Here is a 17,634-nt window from a genome sequence, read left to right as displayed (position 1 = left end):
CTCCACCTCACCCTCCACCGCCCGCCACCTATTACAGATACATAAAATATAAGGGCCAAGTTAGTGCAGTGCAAAAACTGAAAGTGACCTGAAACATATTTGATTTCATGCACCAAAGACCTCGGGGGGGGGGGCGCTTGCATACACACGAACAGTGTTGCCAAAATAGAAAAAGCTAGTGTTACAAAAAAACAAAAAATCGATTAAATTAGTCTTGCTTGCAGCAAAGAAACAAATCCAATGCTATCGATAAATACTATTTGTTTTGTAATGAAAACATAATGTTCATGGTGGGGGGTGTGATTTTTGCTTTTCTTTTATTTTTGTTTTTGACAGTTGTTTTCCTTTTCGCATTTTCTCTCCGTCTACATTACCGCTCTCTCTCTCTCTCTATCCGGTTACAGCTCTTTAAAAACCAATTATTGTTATCGATATTGTTATTGTTTACAAGTTAAATTATTTCATAATTTTTTTTTGGAGTAAGAAATAATAAAAAGTAGGAATTAATTAACAGCTGAGTGGATTTATATTTTCACGTAGTATAAATTGGAATATAATTTCCTACGATCGGTTTCAGGAAGTAGTAGAATTTTGTCTGTCAGTTCACGGATTAAGTTATTTGAAAAAGTTTCCCGGCTACACTATTTATTTGATAGTTTTGTTTTTTATAATTTTTAATCACAAGATGATGCAAATGCTGCAACATGTGCTTTGTGCATCTATGACGCTTATATTTGGTAAGTTTTTTTTCTTTTTTGTAGTTTATTTTCAATTTTGAAAAGCTCACGCTGTTTTAGGGCAATTGAAGTGTTCCGGAAAGCTAGAAAATTTTAAAAAGAAGTTTATTTACGATATTGCGCAGGTTTTATATACGTTCATATCCGGTTTTAGGCAGTGTTGGAAAAATTATGTGAGGAAATGGAATATTTTTCACGAAAAACCTTTTTGAGTGATCTTATCTAGTTTTCCCGGAGATATACGTAAATTTATTCGACATATTGTGTTACATTACAAAGTTTATATTGGAAAAACCTAAGAAAAAAAATTTTCCCATTAAAACTAAATTCCAAACTATAGCAAAATTCTCTCCATAAAGTGGTTATCTTCAGTTGAAAGCATTTTTGTCAAGAGAATTTCTTTCAGATCCGACATTAGTATTTAATCGATAGTATTGAGTTTAAGCTTCTTGCGATTTTCCAGATTTGAGCTATAGAGTTCACTTCTTGATCAGGGCATTTTATCAAATTGCCACTTTGTCTGAATTTGAGGGCCTTAAAAACTCATACTTCCGGTGAATACCGGATATCGATTTCACGATAATAAAAATTGGTCAACGAAACTACCAGGGCTTTTATCAAATTGCCACTTTTCTCCGAATTTGAGGGCCTTAAAAACTCATACTTCCGGTGAATACCGGATATCGATTTCACGACAATAAAAATTGGTCAATGAAAATAATAATGAAAAGATTTTTCCAAGTTTCCCTCCTCCCTCCAAAAAAAATCTAGAAAATAAAAAAATGAAAAATCTGTACACGAAAATTAGAACTATCCAGCTGATTCGAAACCAATGGTTTAATTTTGGGTTTTACACATGGTCCTGAGTATCTATAATTTTGTATTCCGAGCGATTTTCGGCATTTTGGGTTATGCTGATTGACGGATAGACGCACAGACCATTGTGTAGTCTGAAAGTTTTTCTTTTTCTTTTTTTTAAATTCAGTCACTTCCGGTGAGAAGTTATAATCGTAAAACTGCACGGTCTCATTACTTGCTTTTTTTACTACAGAAAGAAAAAATAATTTTTTTATTATATTAGTAACCTACATTACAAGTATTGTCTAGTCTATCTAGAAACTAGTTTTTCTATTAAAATTATATTAGTAACCTATGTTACAAGTATTGTCTAGTCTATCTAGAAACTAGAAACAGAACATAATGGATTACGTTGCGATAAACGTAACAACATTTACGTAACCAATGTATATTATATAAATAGAGTAGCCATAGAAATGCAGTATAATTTTTGCTGATTGCAGCTGAAACGCCCTACACAGTGCAGCTGATACCGAAGGGCAATTGTCTGTGGTGCTGTCCAATCCTGAAGGAGGATATCAAACTTTATTTTTTCACAGAGTAGGTACAATTTGATAGCCCTTTATTTTATATAAAAAACGCTAATTGCATTTTATTATCAACTTTAGCGGGGGTAATCTAAATGGGGAAATCTGGAACGTGGGACACTCACATGGCTTCAGGGAATTTCCTGTAAAGTTCCTTGATAGTCCCCTGGAATCGTAATGGTGGATTAAACGGTAAGACCTGTCCCACCTTCACATCTGCCGCCCATAATTAGTGCCCTTAATTTGTAGACGCAAGCCAGTGCGAAGAATAAGGAAGAATCCATTTTGAACCGTATTTTTTTGGGGTGGGGGAAATCCATCAGCAAATAAAGGTACTTCCGGTTAAGGGATTTGATCCGCTGGTGGCCATGGAAACACTCAAAACAAAACATAAAGTTGAGGCTTCCCGCAATTTATCGTCATTGAATGTGTTCCCACATAAACACACGTTCTAATAATAATAATAAAAAAAAACTATTTCTGTGATTCAGAAATCGATATTTCCAAGATTTCGTGTATTGGCAATCGATCGCAATAACTTCCGGTTTTGTACTACGAGTGGAAATATCCAGTACAATATTTCATTTTTCACGATCTTAAGACTTCCGCTTTGATATAAATAAAAGATAATGCAAAAAAGAAAATAAAAAAGTTTCTTTTTAGTAAAATATTGAATGAGTCAGCACGATATGAATGACAGATTTTACAGTTGTAAAATTGGAGTGTGTGTGTGTGACCCTCTCACTCTCACTCTGTCTCTCTCTTCACACACACACACACACACACTGTAAACATCAATGATCATTAATTATACACAAGAGAACAGGTGAGAAAGGACCGGTGTCCCCAGCCAGGTGTCAGCCCGCCATATTGATGGATTATTTTAATTTTCGTCTATTTTTATAATAATGAATGACAGTTTGCGATGTTTTTTGTCAGTTATGCCCTACAATACCTAAGGACGATTTTAATAGTGGATAAGGTGGGTTATTCATTCCTGTAAAGTACCATGTCAGCACAATATATAGTACTTCGTAATTTTTTGAATGACGATAAACTGCCAAGTTGTAAAAAAATAACCTGAAAAAGAACCGGAAGTACCGCGTCACTGAATTAGATTAATCACTTTTCTGATTTTTTTTTCTAAACTTCCTGTCGTGTGAGTGTGCCCACCAGATTTTTTGGTTTTGTATTTCCGATACAATTTAATAGGAAATTACTCTAGTTAATTAAGGATTCAAAAAAATTGGCGAGAAATCGGACCAAATAAAAGACAACAACAACTCGTCTTCTTTGCCAACGTTTCCGACAAATATAGTTATTGTCCTCTTCAGGGCGTGGCTATACGGGTTGGTTGAGTCCCCTGAAGAGGACAATATATTTGTTGGAAACGTTGGCAAAAAAAGACGAGTTGTTGTTGTCTTTTATTTGGTCCGATTTCTCGCCAATTTTTTTGAATCCTTAATTGAATAATAATCGAGACCTGCGAAGCTAATATTTATTGCGGTACTAGTCTACGAGTATATTCCAAATGGTTAATGTGAGAAATTTATAGTAAAGTATGTTAGGTGGTTATAGGCTAGACCCGCAAAGCTAAGATGTATTGCAGTATTAGTCTATATTCCCAATGGTTAATATGAGAAATTTATAGTAAAGTATGTTAGGCGGTTATAGGCTAGACCCGCAAAGCTAAGATGTATTGCAGTATTAGTCTATATTCCCAATGGTTAATATGAGAAATTTATAGTAAAGTATGTTAGGCGGTTATAGGCTAGACCCGCAAAGCTAAGATGTATTGCAGTATTAGTCTATATTCCCAATGGTTAATGTGAGAAATTTATAGTAAAGTATGTTAGGCGATTATAGACTATACCCGCAAAGCTAAGATGTATTGCGGTACTAGTCTATATTCCCAATGGTTAATGTGAGAAATTTATAGTAAAGTATGTTAGGCGATTATAGACTACACCCGCAAAGCTAAGATGTATTGCGGTACTAGTCTATATTCCCAATGGTTAATATGAGAAATTTATAGTAAAGTATGTTAGGCGGTTATAGGCTAGACCCGCAAAGCTAAGATGTATTGCAGTATTAGTCTATATTCCCAATGGTTAATATGAGAAATTTATAGTAAAGTATGTTAGGCGGTTATAGGCTAGACCCGCAAAGCTAAGATGTATTGCAGTATTAGTCTATATTCCCAATGGTTAATGTGAGAAATTTATAGTAAAGTATGTTAGGCGATTATAGACTATACCCGCAAAGCTAAGATGTATTGCGGTACTAGTCTATATTCCCAATGTTTAATATGAGAAATTTATAGTAAAGTATGTTAGGCGGTTATAGACTATACCCGCAAAGCTAAGATGTATTGCGGTACTAGTCTATATTCCCAATGTTTAATATGAGAAATTTATAGTAAAGTATGTTAGGCGGTTATAGACTACACCCGCAAAGCTAAGATGTATTGCGGTACTAGTCTATATTCCCAATGGTTAATATGAGAAATTTATAGTAAAGTATGTTAGGCGGTTATAGGCTAGACCCGCAAAGCTAAGATGTATTGCGGTACTAGTCTATATTCCCAATGTTTAATATGAGAAATTTATAGTAAAGTATGTTAGGCGGTTATAGGCTAGACCCGCAAAGCTAAGATGTATTGCAGTATTAGTCTATATTCCCAATGGTTAATGTGAGAAATTTATAGTAAAGTATGTTAGGCGATTATAGACTACACCCGCAAAGCTAAGATGTATTGCGGTACTAGTCTATATTCCCAATGTTTAATATGAGAAATTTATAGTAAAGTATGTTAGGCGATTATAGACTATACCCGCAAAGCTAAGATGTATTGCGGTACTAGTCTATATTCCCAATGTTTAATATGAGAAATTTATAGTAAAGTATGTTAGGCGGTTATAGGCTAGACCCGCAAAGCTAAGATGTATTGCAGTATTAGTCTATATTCCCAATGGTTAATGTGAGAAATTTATAGTAAAGTATGTTAGGCGATTATAGACTACACCCGCAAAGCTAAGATGTATTGCGGTACTAGTCTATATTCCCAATGTTTAATATGAGAAATTTATAGTAAAGTATGTTAGGCGGTTATAGGCTAGACCCGCAAAGCTAAGATGTATTGCAGTATTAGTCTATATTCCCAATGGTTAATGTGAGAAATTTATAGTAAAGTATGTTAGGCGATTATAGACTATACCCGCAAAGCTAAAATGTATTGCGGTACTAGTCCATATTCCCAATGGTTAATATAAGAAATTTACAATAAAGTATGTTTGCTAGTCGCCTCCGTCCACGGCACCTAATTGGTAGTTGGACGTTACTTTACTAATTGAATAATTTACGGTGACGAAACGTATTATCTTCATACTCTAGTTAGTTTTGATTACAAATGATTGGAGATGGTAATCTTGTTAACATTTTGAATTCTTTATTAATTAAGCAACATTCTTCTTGTTTTTCTTTTTATTTTTTTGTTTTGTATGAAGAAACCAATATCCTTCCGAAGAGAATTACTTCCATCCTGAGGATTGGCAAAGATCCAGTTGGCTGAGGAACAACCGGACAATCGTAATCTATGTCCACGGTTTTACGGAGCAGGCAACCGGCCCGGCCGCCACGCTGGTCAAAGAGGGTAAACAACAAAATTTATTTGAGTTGACAAAATATATAAGTTTATATATGAGGCAGCAGCTTGGTAAATGCAATAGAGATAACTGAACCGGGCCGGGGATACTCGTTCGACTTGGTCTAACCACTGTTTCCTGTAGTTCTAACACTAATTTCCTTCAAACTCTGAACGTTTTGAGTTATCACGTTATCTCATCACGTTACAAGGAAACTACCTAAGCTCGAAAGCTCGAAAGTTACTGAATTTGGTTCTTAACAAGTACCAAAAAAAGAAAGCAAATCAATTAAACAACCTCAAAGAACCGACAGACAAAAGTACATCTTGCAGAGTGTTCGTAATATTATAATCTACCAAACCTTATCACCAAAAATTAACGTTCCCTGTCCTTTCGTAAAGAGTATTGATCCGTTTTATATTCTAAATCTGCAGATTATAATCCCTAACGATGTAACCAAACTCACGTTTGGGCTTAGGGTTCGACTTTGCTGAGCGTGTCTAATGGCCGAACGCTTTTGATGTGATATCACCTTTCTCTGTTCCACAACTTTACTTCTAGATTATAGAGTAGAGGCTGGAGGTCGTATGGCTGTCTAGGGTTGCGGGATAAATGCTGCTGTTCTCAAGAAGGTTTTGAAACTTATTATTTAATCAGAGCAATCTTTTTAGAAGAACAACAAGAACAAGAACAAGAACATTTTTTGAAAAAGCCGTTTTTGCTCATTTTCGGCAACTTATTTCTCGAAACCTATTAGTTCTGGATTGTTGTAAAAAAATTACAGTTATAAAGGAGGGTTTGCCCTATATTTTAAAGAAAATTTGGGAATTCTATCTTTTATAGAAAAAGAGAAAGAAAATTGTCAAAGTTGGGTGTTTTTCAACGTAACGCTTTTTCGTGCAGTTTTTGACGATCAACCCTTATACAACTGTCCTACCGGATAGTTTTAATAATTATTGTTATCATTTTTTTTTTTTATCATTTAAGGCGCGTCAACATCTAAGGATATTGGCGCCCGGAGCTTCTTTCAGTGCACTGCCGGCCTCCGGACAGTGTTCTCTCGTTAAAGACAACACTGTCCATCACCGTACAGTGAGCTGTTGTAAGAAGCTCCTAGAAAGAGAAAAATCTAAGGGTCAGCAGCTGGATTTATAATTATTACAAATATCTTAAATTTCTTTATTTTCCTACTTCGCCGCCACAAATAGGGGAAGCCTAGTTTCAAAAATCCTCAAACTAGGTGACTCTGATTAGAGCTTCTTGCATCTTTACCGCAGACATGCACTAAACGACTTTGGCAATGATTCTAATTTCTAGATCTAGGTTGTTCCTTGAAGTGGTAGATCTTGTTAGTTCACCAGTATTGCACAGCATCAGAGGTACAGTGATCTTAATGATATAAACATTGCCTAGATTTTTAACGACCCGTGAGTATCTCCGGGGACTAGTAATGGCAACTCTTTGGTTCGTGAGGACAATCTCATATATCTGATAACAGTCATCCTGACATCACGCATTTGCTTCACGTTTTTTTGATAAATTCCAAATCTCTGCAACAGTTCTCTATCTAGCTCGAGATAATCTATCTCGGTACAAGCACATCTGCCGTCTTCAGAGCTTCAAACAGCTTTATCTTGTCCTTGGAATCTCCAGTTTGTAGACCAAGATCTGGCCTTGAAATCCAAGAGAAGGAAGATGTCGTAGTCTCAGTCAAGCCACAGAGTGGGCTTTGCCTACAGGAGTCTTCTTGGAGATTAGTCAATCCTTATTAACCATGGTTCCCTTATCCGCCTTGTCTTGTTAATGGCTTAGTTCACAGCCTCTCAAAAAAGTGACCGCGTTAGTGTTTTCCTTCTTAAGAGAGGAAACTGAGTTATCTCATCTCCACTTCGATTCTATTCCAGCAACGAGTAAATTCAATCAACCGAGACATGATTTATCAAATGAATTTCATTAACTATTAACTAAATTAAAAAAATAAAATAATAATTCAACTTTTTCCCTTAAAAAAACCTCTCTGTTTCCAGCATACATGACTCGCAACGCGGAATATCTCATAGCGGTAGACTGGAGAAATTTGGCGGCCCTACCGTGGTACGATCATGCCGTCTCCAATACCCACTATGTGGCTGTCTATATCGCGAATTTCATTGATAACCTCGTGATGAGAGGCGGAGTGCCACTGGAAAGGATTCATGTGATTGGCTTTAGTTTAGGAGCGGAAATAGCCGGACTTGTTGGGAAAATGGTACGTTCTGGAAAATTAACAAGGATCACTGGTAAGTTTGTTATTTCCGTCATTTTGTATATATATGATATATGATTAAGAAAATGAGGTTTTTTATAAAGAGTTTTTTGCGTTTTTTAAAAACTAGTTTAAGGTCTAATTCTAAGAATGGAATCCGGCAAAATAAATATATTTTAGTTTAAGTTCAAACTAACCAACTAATCGGAAGGATTTACTCAGTCGCCAGCAGAACTATCAACAAAGAACCTTTATGCCACCCACAGAAGAATGTGGTTTTTGGAGTCGATCCTCTGTAGGCCATATTTTTACAGCGATTCAAAATTAAAAAAAAACAAATCTAGAAAGAGAAGTAAAAAAAAAAAGATAACATATAAGCGTGATCCTGGAATCCATCTGGAAAAAGAAAAAGTGTAAAACTGGAAGTGGGGAGAAGAATAGGGAAATTCATAAAATTAACAGGACTGCTCAATATGGCTGATAACCACCGCAATGGAATGACTGGGGAAATGGGGAACATCGACAGCGGCATCCAGAAAATATAGATTAAGGAGCGCAGACATCGAAAAGATGAACTGATCGTAAATAGGAAGATCCTCCAAACTACAGAAGTTAGGGAAGCTGAAATGATTTTGGCACCTGCACTGAGATTGGGTGAATTCGGAGGGCAATGTTCTTTAGAAAACTGGAGGAGAGGAAGACCTAGCTTCGAGTGGGAGGAAGGAGTTAGCGAAGTCATGTCCGTCGAACTGAATTGGAGTCGAAATATGACTTTTTTCTGACCTTTGAACTATGTAACCAGGTTACTCCGATAATAAGATCGAAGTCTTGTCTCTAGGGGATGTTACTGAATGAGAATGTAATTATTAGTTTGTTGCATTCGTTTTAGTAAGTTTGTTGTTTATCTACAACCGAAAGTAAGGCTCTTTGACATCACTGGACTTGATCACAGAACCCTACGTCACCATAAAGTACATATTAGCACAGTTAAAAAAAAAGTCAGTTTTGTCTCTATGATCAATTTTTGTACAGGATTAGATCCAGCCTACCCGCTGTACCATGGTGCCGGTCCTAGAGGTCGCCTGGACAAGAGAGACGCCAAGTTTGTAGACGTAATCCACACGGACGGCGGAGAGCTAGGCTTTGCCACACCACTTGGACACGCTGATTTCTATCCAAATGGTGGCAAACCACATCAACCTGGTTGTAAATTGGACTATCTTCTTAGAACTGGTCGTATTATGGATATTGGTAAATTTGTGGACGCTAAATTTAAAAACTGTATGTGATTTCTGTAACCATAAGTGTTGCTGCTGTGTCAGAGTTCCGGTATTCAGTTTTTACCGGAAATAGTAAGCCTGTTCTTTTGTCCTGGTCGGAAAATCGTTCAAAGCACAAACTTTGCGTTTCGTTTTTAGTAAGATCGTAACTTCAGATAAGGTTTTAGCCAAACTCGGTCGGCCGGAAGTAAGACTCTAAAATATCAGTGACTTGTTCTCAACACTACGTCATTATAAAATACAATTTACGTCACAAAACCACATGATAGTAACTGTGCGATATAAGTAACATATGTTTGCACAACTTATGGTAGGACTTATGGCAGTGAAACTGTCCACGATGCACTGATAAGAATCATCTGCTTGCAAGATTGTTTGAATTAAGTTTGAACTTAATAAACTTAATTTTGTGCCTTGATGTTAATTCTCTCATGACTTACTCCTACTAGAAGAACAATACGCGTCATGCCCCGAGCCCTCAATTATCTGACAATCGTTGGAACCGTCATTGTGACAATATCCCTAGGTTTCCTTTATGTCTATATCTATTCCCGACGCCTGTGTAAAAAATAGGACGCAAAAATGCGTAAGTCCATATAATTAACTTAAAAAGAGCCGAATGCTTGGGTATTACGTACTAGTTCTACAGCTCGGATCTGGCCTTGTAACCTCTCAGAAAGCTGACTTCCGCTACAGAGGAAATCAATCGCTCCCAGTGCCTCTATTCGTTAAACCCATTGATGAGAAATAGAAAAAAAACGGAAAATCAGGAAATTCAGAGCAATCCATTAAAAAGAAAATTTTTAAGAGTATTGAAAATCCGTTACGTGAAGCTGTAATTCCGGTCAAGTTATAGTAGGCATCTCCTGATGGTAACAAAATGGAATATAAAATTACTTCCTGTGGATTTTTTCCGTTATCGAGATATTTTTTGTAAATAAACGGACTGACCAGATCACTGTTTCCTGATTCAGCGAAGCTCAAAACGGATATTTCCGGCTCCCCAGTAATTTGTCGCGATCACAATACTGCCCTACACTAGTGTGTGTGAGAGAGAGAGGGAGGAAGTAATAATTTCATTAGTGCGTAACACCGGAAATATGGAAATATACAAGGAATGCGCTACGTCAACAATTTAAAAACAATTTTTTGTGCTGACGATTTGTTGATGGAATTATTACGTTGCTAATTATTATATAATAAATAGTTTATTAAAAAAGATAAACATTACACAAAATGAATAATTAATTAGTTGAAACTAACTAGATGAAAAATAAAACTATTCAAAGCGAATATCGGCGTAGGTAAATATCGTAGTAACTGTTGTTACTCGTAAAACTCGGCGTTACAGCCAAAAAGTCAGTATTTCATCCGGTTCGATTTCTGCTAATCACTTTGCAATCGATTTAGTTCGATTTAAAAGTTGAATCAGTATATCAACTATGAAGCTACCGGCAGTTTTGACTTAAGATTCCTTTTGTTCCTGCCTGCAACACTGCTCGACCCTTTACCTTTCCTTAAACGAGCCCTTCATTGAAGTCCCTTAGGAAAATTATCGAAATTAACGCTTAGTTTAAAGAATATCTTTGAAAGCGTTTTTAAAGAAAAACTTGAAAAAGTGGTACTTCCTGTTGGAGAAAAAGCTTAGTTTAGATGATTACGTAATCAAAATATAGAATTCAAAACCTTCGGCGCGTCTCTGGTTTTTTAGGTTATGGTGGATATAATATACGAGGGTCGTTTGAAAAGTCCGTGCAAAAATAAAAACTACTTAATTTTTTGGGGTAAACCTTTTTTATTTTTCAACATAGTCTCCTTTTAGGCTTATACACTTCGTCCAACGCTGCTCTAGTTTGTTGATCCCTTCCGAATAATAGGATTTGTCCAAGTCTGAAAAATAGCCATTCGTTTCTGCAATCACCTCCTCGTTTGAATAAAATCTTTTTCCCGCCAGCCATTTCTTCAAATTGGGGAACAAATAGTAGTCCGAGGGAGCCAAGTCTGGAGAATAGGGGGGGATGTGAAACGAGTTGGAACCCTATTTCCATTAATTTTGCGACCACAATTGCTGAGGTGTGAGCTGGTGCGTTGTCGTGATGGAAAAGAGACTTTTTTGTGGGCCAATCGTGGGCGTTTTTCTCGCAGCTCGGTTTTCAAACGGTCCAATAACGATGAATAATATGCACCTGTAATAGTTTTACCCTTTTCCAGATAGTCGATGAGGATTATTCCTTGCGAATCCCAAAAGACAGTCACCATAATCTTTCCGGCCGAAGGAACGGTCTTCGCCTTTTTTGGCGCAGATTCCCCCTGATATATTGTTTAGATTGTTCTTTGGTCTCAGGAGTGTAGTGATGTATCCATGTTTCATCCACAGTGACGAAACGACGCTTAAAGTCCTGCGGATTCTTCTGGAACAGCTGCAAACCGTCCTTGCAACACTTAACACGATTTCGTTATTGGTCAAGCGTGAGCAATCGCGGCACCCATTTTGCGGATAGCTTTGTCATGTCCAAATGTTGATGCAAAATATTATGTACCCGTTCATTCGAGATGCCCACAGCACTAGCAATCTCACGCACCTTCACTCTTCTGTCATCCATCACCATATCATGGATTTTATCAATGATTTCTGGAGTAGTAACCTCCAGAACGTTCAGCGTCACTTGTGCCCATATGGCCACTCCGAAAATTTTGAAACCACTTATAAACTGTTCTAATCGAAGGTGCAGAGTCACCATAATGTTTATCAAGCTTCTCTTTAGTCTCCTGAGGCGTTTTGCCTTTCATAAAGTAGTGTTTAATCAACACACGAAATTCTTTTTCGTCCATTTTTTGAAAATCACTCGACTTCCTCGATTCAAACGAATGCCAAACACAAAGAAATAGACCGATCTGGCTGAAACTTGGTGTGTGTTCTTCCAAGAGATGCTACTAACTAAACATAACCTCTGTGCTATCTCTCTGACTTTGCACGGACTTTTCAAACGACCCTCGTACTTCCGGACAGACGCATTTTTTTTAAATAAAACTTATTCATGTTTAAAGTACCTCAATATGTGCAATTCCGGTAAAACAACATAAAATTCAACATCTTTACTGCACTTCCTCTTAATTATATTTAAGACTTCCTATTATTAAAGTTTCTAACTTTTAGTGAATTTTTTTTTTTTTAATGTTTTCCAGTTGCATGCAGCCATAATCGAGCATGGAAATATTATGCAGAATCGGTGAAAGCACCATATGATTTTCCGGCCATACCATGCCCCTCGTATCAAATGTTCAAGCTGGGTAAATGTCATGGTACATTTTATAGAAGTGCAGCATACATGGGCTACATTGCGGATCCTAGGTAACAAATTTATTTAAATTTCAATTTTCTACCCGTACAATTAACAGTAATTTTATATTGCATTTGTGAAAATTTAGTTTGACATCATTAATTTTGTTTGTATTACAACAAATTTTAGTCGCGTCAAGTCATAAAGCTCTAAAAGCTGTCAAAAAAGAAGCTCCTAGGAATGGAAAATCTAAGCGCCGGCCGCTGAATTCGAACCCGGGATCACCTTAAGCTTTTCATACAAAAAAAAAATAACCAACCGGAAATGATACATTTTAAAGGAACTTTTGAAAGAAAAGAAAGATGGCAAGAATCCCTCTAAAGATCAATTCTAGGGTAATGCACGGTCCAACAACTAAATAATATTTTAAGCAACTGAATAGGTAATTAAAAATCCTAAATTTAAAGAAAATCAATACGTAAAAAGCGTCACATTGTATCACATTTATTTTAGAAATAAAAAGTCCTATGGAAACTTTAAGGGCTTTAAGGGAGTGAAGTTTAGCTCACCACTAACGTGTTGTTACAGCTTATTGTGCAGTTCTAACACCGGAATTTAAGTGAATCAAATGGCTAGGCAAAAATTCTTTGCCGGAAGAGAATACTAGTTTAGCGGAAGTGAGGCTGTGTAAAACGGATTTTCATATATTTTTTTTTAAAGCAATTAAGTCTAAGGGTTAAACATTAGTTTCCTTACTTTGAAAGTTTACTTCCGGGTTTGATAGAGTAGCGCTACAATCAGTTTCCTAGATATACTCTATAAGAACTAACGGGATATTCAATTTAAGGAGAAATCCCATCAAATAGAATTAAACAGTAGCAGATAGAGAGATATCTGCATGTGGTGAGCAAACTAAACACGGCTGTAACAATCCATGTAAATCACCAAGGCAACGGAAATGTAATCTCAGACCGCCTAAAGAGAAACGCTGCAAATTTAAATATTCATCACCTAGACAGCAGAAGCGTTGTTCATTGCGTGGGGGAAGGACACTTTTATTACGGAAGCGATGCAAGTTTAATGAAGATACAGTAGTATTCATGATTCAGAAGGCACTGCCTTGTCATTCGTGTCCTTTCTAAATAATAAAAATTGAAATAAAAATAAATTCCCAGGTTGGTTTTAATCAGGGAATGCGGAGAACCTGGTGAATTACAGGATGTTCCCTCTATTATGGCGGGAGTCCAGTAAAATTAAAAACTTCAAAAATCTATTAAACAAATATACTGTAAACCAATTTATCATCAAATAGAATCAAATATGTATATATTTTTAAACTTTTATTGAAATTTGCTTGTTGCAACAAGCAAATGTGGTGTAATATAATGGTCTTGATTGAAGATTGGAGAAGGCACCCAGTGGCGACACTCCATTAACGAGAACAGATCACTATACTGTTATGAGGAGAGTAAATCACGAGGCCATCTTCTCTTCAATCTCCTTGGAGGATTATCTGGCGTAATATGGAGGAAGGAAGAGGGTTAGGATGAGCTACTGTTAGAGTAGGATGAAATTTTAAGAAACAAGTTTTAGCAAGATCTTTAACGAAAGGGATTTTGAGATCATTATGGGTTGGTGAGGTTAGATACATAGAACGGAGCGTTAAGAAGTTTTCGAAGTATTTTTGGGCTGTATTGTCTGGAAGCGTAGTGAGTTGGAACGCTTAGTCGATCCCCCATACTTCGATGGGCCGTATGACCAAATAGGTCGCAGTAACCCAAGGTATAAGAGTCTTTTTTTTTTTTTTTTTTGTTTTCTTTTTTTGGCATTGGCTTTCGCCATACAGCCAGCATCGTCTAGGTGCTTATCACTAGAATATCACTCACTCTCCATTCTTACTTATAAATACATTTGCTTCACCCATTCATCCCTCTACTATATCCAACTATTTACATAAACTACTGCTAATGGATGGAGCAGCACTCTGTGCTCCTGCCATCCTTCTCGCTTAACCAAAATTAAAATCACGTAATCCTTCTCTAAGCATTTTGTTCCATTCATTCTAATTCGGCTATAGCTTCTAAATACATTCATATTTCCTTGCTAGCTCTGCTATCGACTTAAGCACATAAATGTTGGTGGAGAATATAATGTCTTCGTAGCTATAAGAGTCTTTAGTTTAAGTTTAGATCGTTTGTCAAGTAGTCTGGCGAGAAGTTTTGTAGCGTTGGTTTGTTTCTTGTCTTTTCAGTCTAGTATGGGAGGGATTCCATGTCAACCGTTTGCTTCTAGGTACAGTCCAAGGTAGCGTACTTGGTCCACAGTTGGTGCAGGAGTTTGGTTCAAGATGATGGGAGGTGGGATTTTTCCGTCGTAAGAGTATATACTATATATTTTTGATTTCATAACGTTAGTTCTGATTCGCCATTTGATAAGCCAGTCCTGAAAGTGGTTGATGTGTGTTTGTAGAGCTCGTGTAGCGATAAGAGGATCGGAATGAGGAGATAAGATTGCAGTATCCTCAGCAGAGGTGGGAAGAATGGTATTTGGGGTGTTGAAGTATATCCTGCTGTATATAAGGCTTAAATTATTTAAATTCAAAATTTGTTCCTGATGTAAATACTTTAATTTTTCCCCTCCACATAATATTTAATATTGTAACGACAGTAACGTAAACGCCTATTTTTCTGTGTGGGGCTTAACGTATGACTAATTTACTGAATCAGGAGGCGTGCCGGGGGCGGATGCTCATACTTTACCCACTAATAATTTCCCAAAAAAAGTGGCTACACGTGGGACTTAAACGTGAAGCTCTCCTTTTTAATAGTCCGCACTCATAACCATTACACCAAACACGCTTTCTTGACTGGCAGAAAAGTAGATAAGCCAATTGGGACAAAGTTTAAAATGGTCTTCAGAATGTGACAAATCAATGTTATACTATGTGGGTGAGACTAGACTGGCAGACCACTCCTGTCTAAGTTTAGACAGAGATAAACAAAAGTCACAGACAAGAGCTCTTATCTTTGGGATGTCAGAGAGAGAGAGAGGGAGAGAGAGAGAGAGGGAGAGAGAGAGAGAGAGAGAGAGCAGCATCCTTTTGGACAGTGAGATAAAGTTGTGGGTGAGATGAATCATACAGTTTGTGATAATAATTTATCAGAACAAATTCCACAAAGTTTAAAATTCATTTAATATTTAGAAGTATTGGATTCGTGCAAATTTGCTATTTTGTTTTTTTCAGCGGAAATGCCCCTATTTTTTGGGGAGGGGGATTACAAAAACTTGAAATTTGGTATTTCCGCCAGGAAACCTCTTTACAGAGTCCAGATTAGAAAAGCGGGACGGGACCTAAGCCCCACGGCACCGCAGCCACAAGAAGCTTATTGTGCCCTACTCCTTTTTTGGATCTAGTAGACGAAACCTCTCCTACTAAGAAGGTTGAGAGCTTTCCCTACTAGTTCTTATTACGCTACTATCTCCTTTGGCCTCAAAGTTCCAGTGAGGACCCGTTTCCTCCTCTTCCTGACACAATCTGCCCAACAGTTCCAAGCTAATAGAGCCCCCACCTTGTACAGGTGGCTACCTGAACCTACCGTGCCCCTGTGAATAGTCCTGTAATCAGAGTAATCTGATTTCTACCCAAACACAGTCTCTTCGGTTCTTTGCTTACACATCCAAAGCATCATATTCTTACTGCGTTTGGCCCCAGGACACATCACCCAGTTCTTTTCATGCTCTCTCTCTCTCCAGATCCAAATCCTGATCACCCTTGGTGATCCCCAGGACAGGACAAAGCTCCTCCCTAAATAAGCATCATTATTTAAAATCCATCCTCCGGAAGTAGCAGTGAATCAGTGATCAAACTTCTCAAAGATTTTCTCCCAAAATTGACTCCTTCGATTTTCCAATTGTAGATCTTCAACTTTTATCTGAAACATTTTTCCCAGGAAAATTCGATTGATTTTTAAAAAAAGTCGTGCGAGTGTTCAAATCAGATTGATTTTTCCAGTTTTTTTTTTATTGGTATTTATCTTAAAAATTGGTTAACTGAAAGATAATTAACTTTTCCATTTTCTCCACTGGATTTACGCGAACAAAAAGCTGGCCAATGAAAGCCAATTTGTACTGCCAATTGGCCATTTTTTCTGCCAATAGGGAAAAAGGAAAAACAAGATATTTGATCGTCCATGAAGTTAGATTTATATGGAGTTTGAAAGGTAATTGAGAGTAGGGAAATATAGAGCTAGTAAAAAAAAAAAAAAAAAAAAAAAAAAAAAAAAAATGAGAACAACCCTGTAGGGACTTCCCTCTTTACCGATATTCTCACTCTATATCTGTACCGGTACATACTGTTTTGGTAACAATGTTACCAACAGTAAATGATAGATAAAAAATTTCCCATATTTTCTCTTGTATATTTTTTCGTTATCCTTTGGGATAATTTTTTTTGGTTACCAATTTTTGTACTTTGTACTTTTAATTTTTTGCTTTCAGTTTGAGAGGTAATTTCTTCCTAGAAACGGAATCAACTCAACCTTTCGGTGGACGCCATTTCAAGGGCTAGAAAATTTACAATTTTATTTTTGTTCTGCTTTCTTTGTAAATAAATTTTTTGGTTGTACATTTCTTTGTACAAATTCTTTTTATATTTGAAATTGTAAATAAATTTTTCTAAACGTTTTGTTCTCCTGTTTTTTTTTTCCTTAATTTCCCTTTCACGAAAACTGTGTATTATTTGTGGTGGGAAGGGGGGGGTGTTAAGTTTTTGCGAAGAAAAACAATCACAGCTACAGAGACAACTTCCTGAAGCTTATCTACTTGAGAATCCCCCAGATAAATAGCCATGAGATGAAATGGAAAAAAAAACATCCCTCTATGAAAGAGGGATTGTTAATTTCAGGCATTTGAGGAAAGCTCTCCCAAGAAAACCTGCTGTAAAGTGAAACCAATTTTCCCATAACACACGTCCAAGAAGCCAAGACCAATTTGAGCAAAATCACTTGTTCCCGGCACATATGAGTTCTTCGAAACTTCTTTAAAGACATTATATTTCCGGTAA

General features: G+C 36.7%; 2 protein-coding genes across 4 annotated transcripts in view; one reads left to right on the top strand and one right to left on the bottom strand.

The window, feature by feature from the left end:
- Window positions 1–17,634, bottom strand: part of LOC141454853 (uncharacterized) — a 128,211-nt gene that overhangs the window by 17,236 nt on the left and 93,341 nt on the right. The window lies entirely within an intron of this gene.
- Window positions 369–17,256, top strand: LOC141454874 (pancreatic lipase-related protein 2). Of its 2 annotated transcripts, none has more exons than XM_074129542.1 (7): window positions 369–737; window positions 2,039–2,135; window positions 5,629–5,774; window positions 7,794–8,045; window positions 9,044–9,262; window positions 12,478–12,643; window positions 14,824–15,174. In XM_074129542.1, exons 1-7 carry the CDS (start codon window positions 686–688, stop codon window positions 14,921–14,923), a joined length of 1,032 nt encoding a protein of 343 aa, XP_073985643.1. In that variant the 5' UTR covers window positions 369–685; the 3' UTR covers window positions 14,924–15,174. The 2 variants fall into 2 exon arrangements, with proteins under 2 accessions (XP_073985643.1, XP_073985644.1); XM_074129543.1 differs by lacking the exon at window positions 14,824–15,174 and adding an exon at window positions 17,070–17,256 and having other exon boundaries at window positions 371–737.

The sequence above is a fragment of the Rhodnius prolixus genome, unplaced genomic scaffold (genome assembly GCF_049639745.1).
Source record: "Rhodnius prolixus isolate KJV_2025 unplaced genomic scaffold, Rpr scaffold_15, whole genome shotgun sequence".
Classification (NCBI taxonomy): domain Eukaryota; kingdom Metazoa; phylum Arthropoda; class Insecta; order Hemiptera; family Reduviidae; genus Rhodnius; species Rhodnius prolixus.
This window is presented reverse-complemented; position numbering and strand designations above follow the sequence as displayed.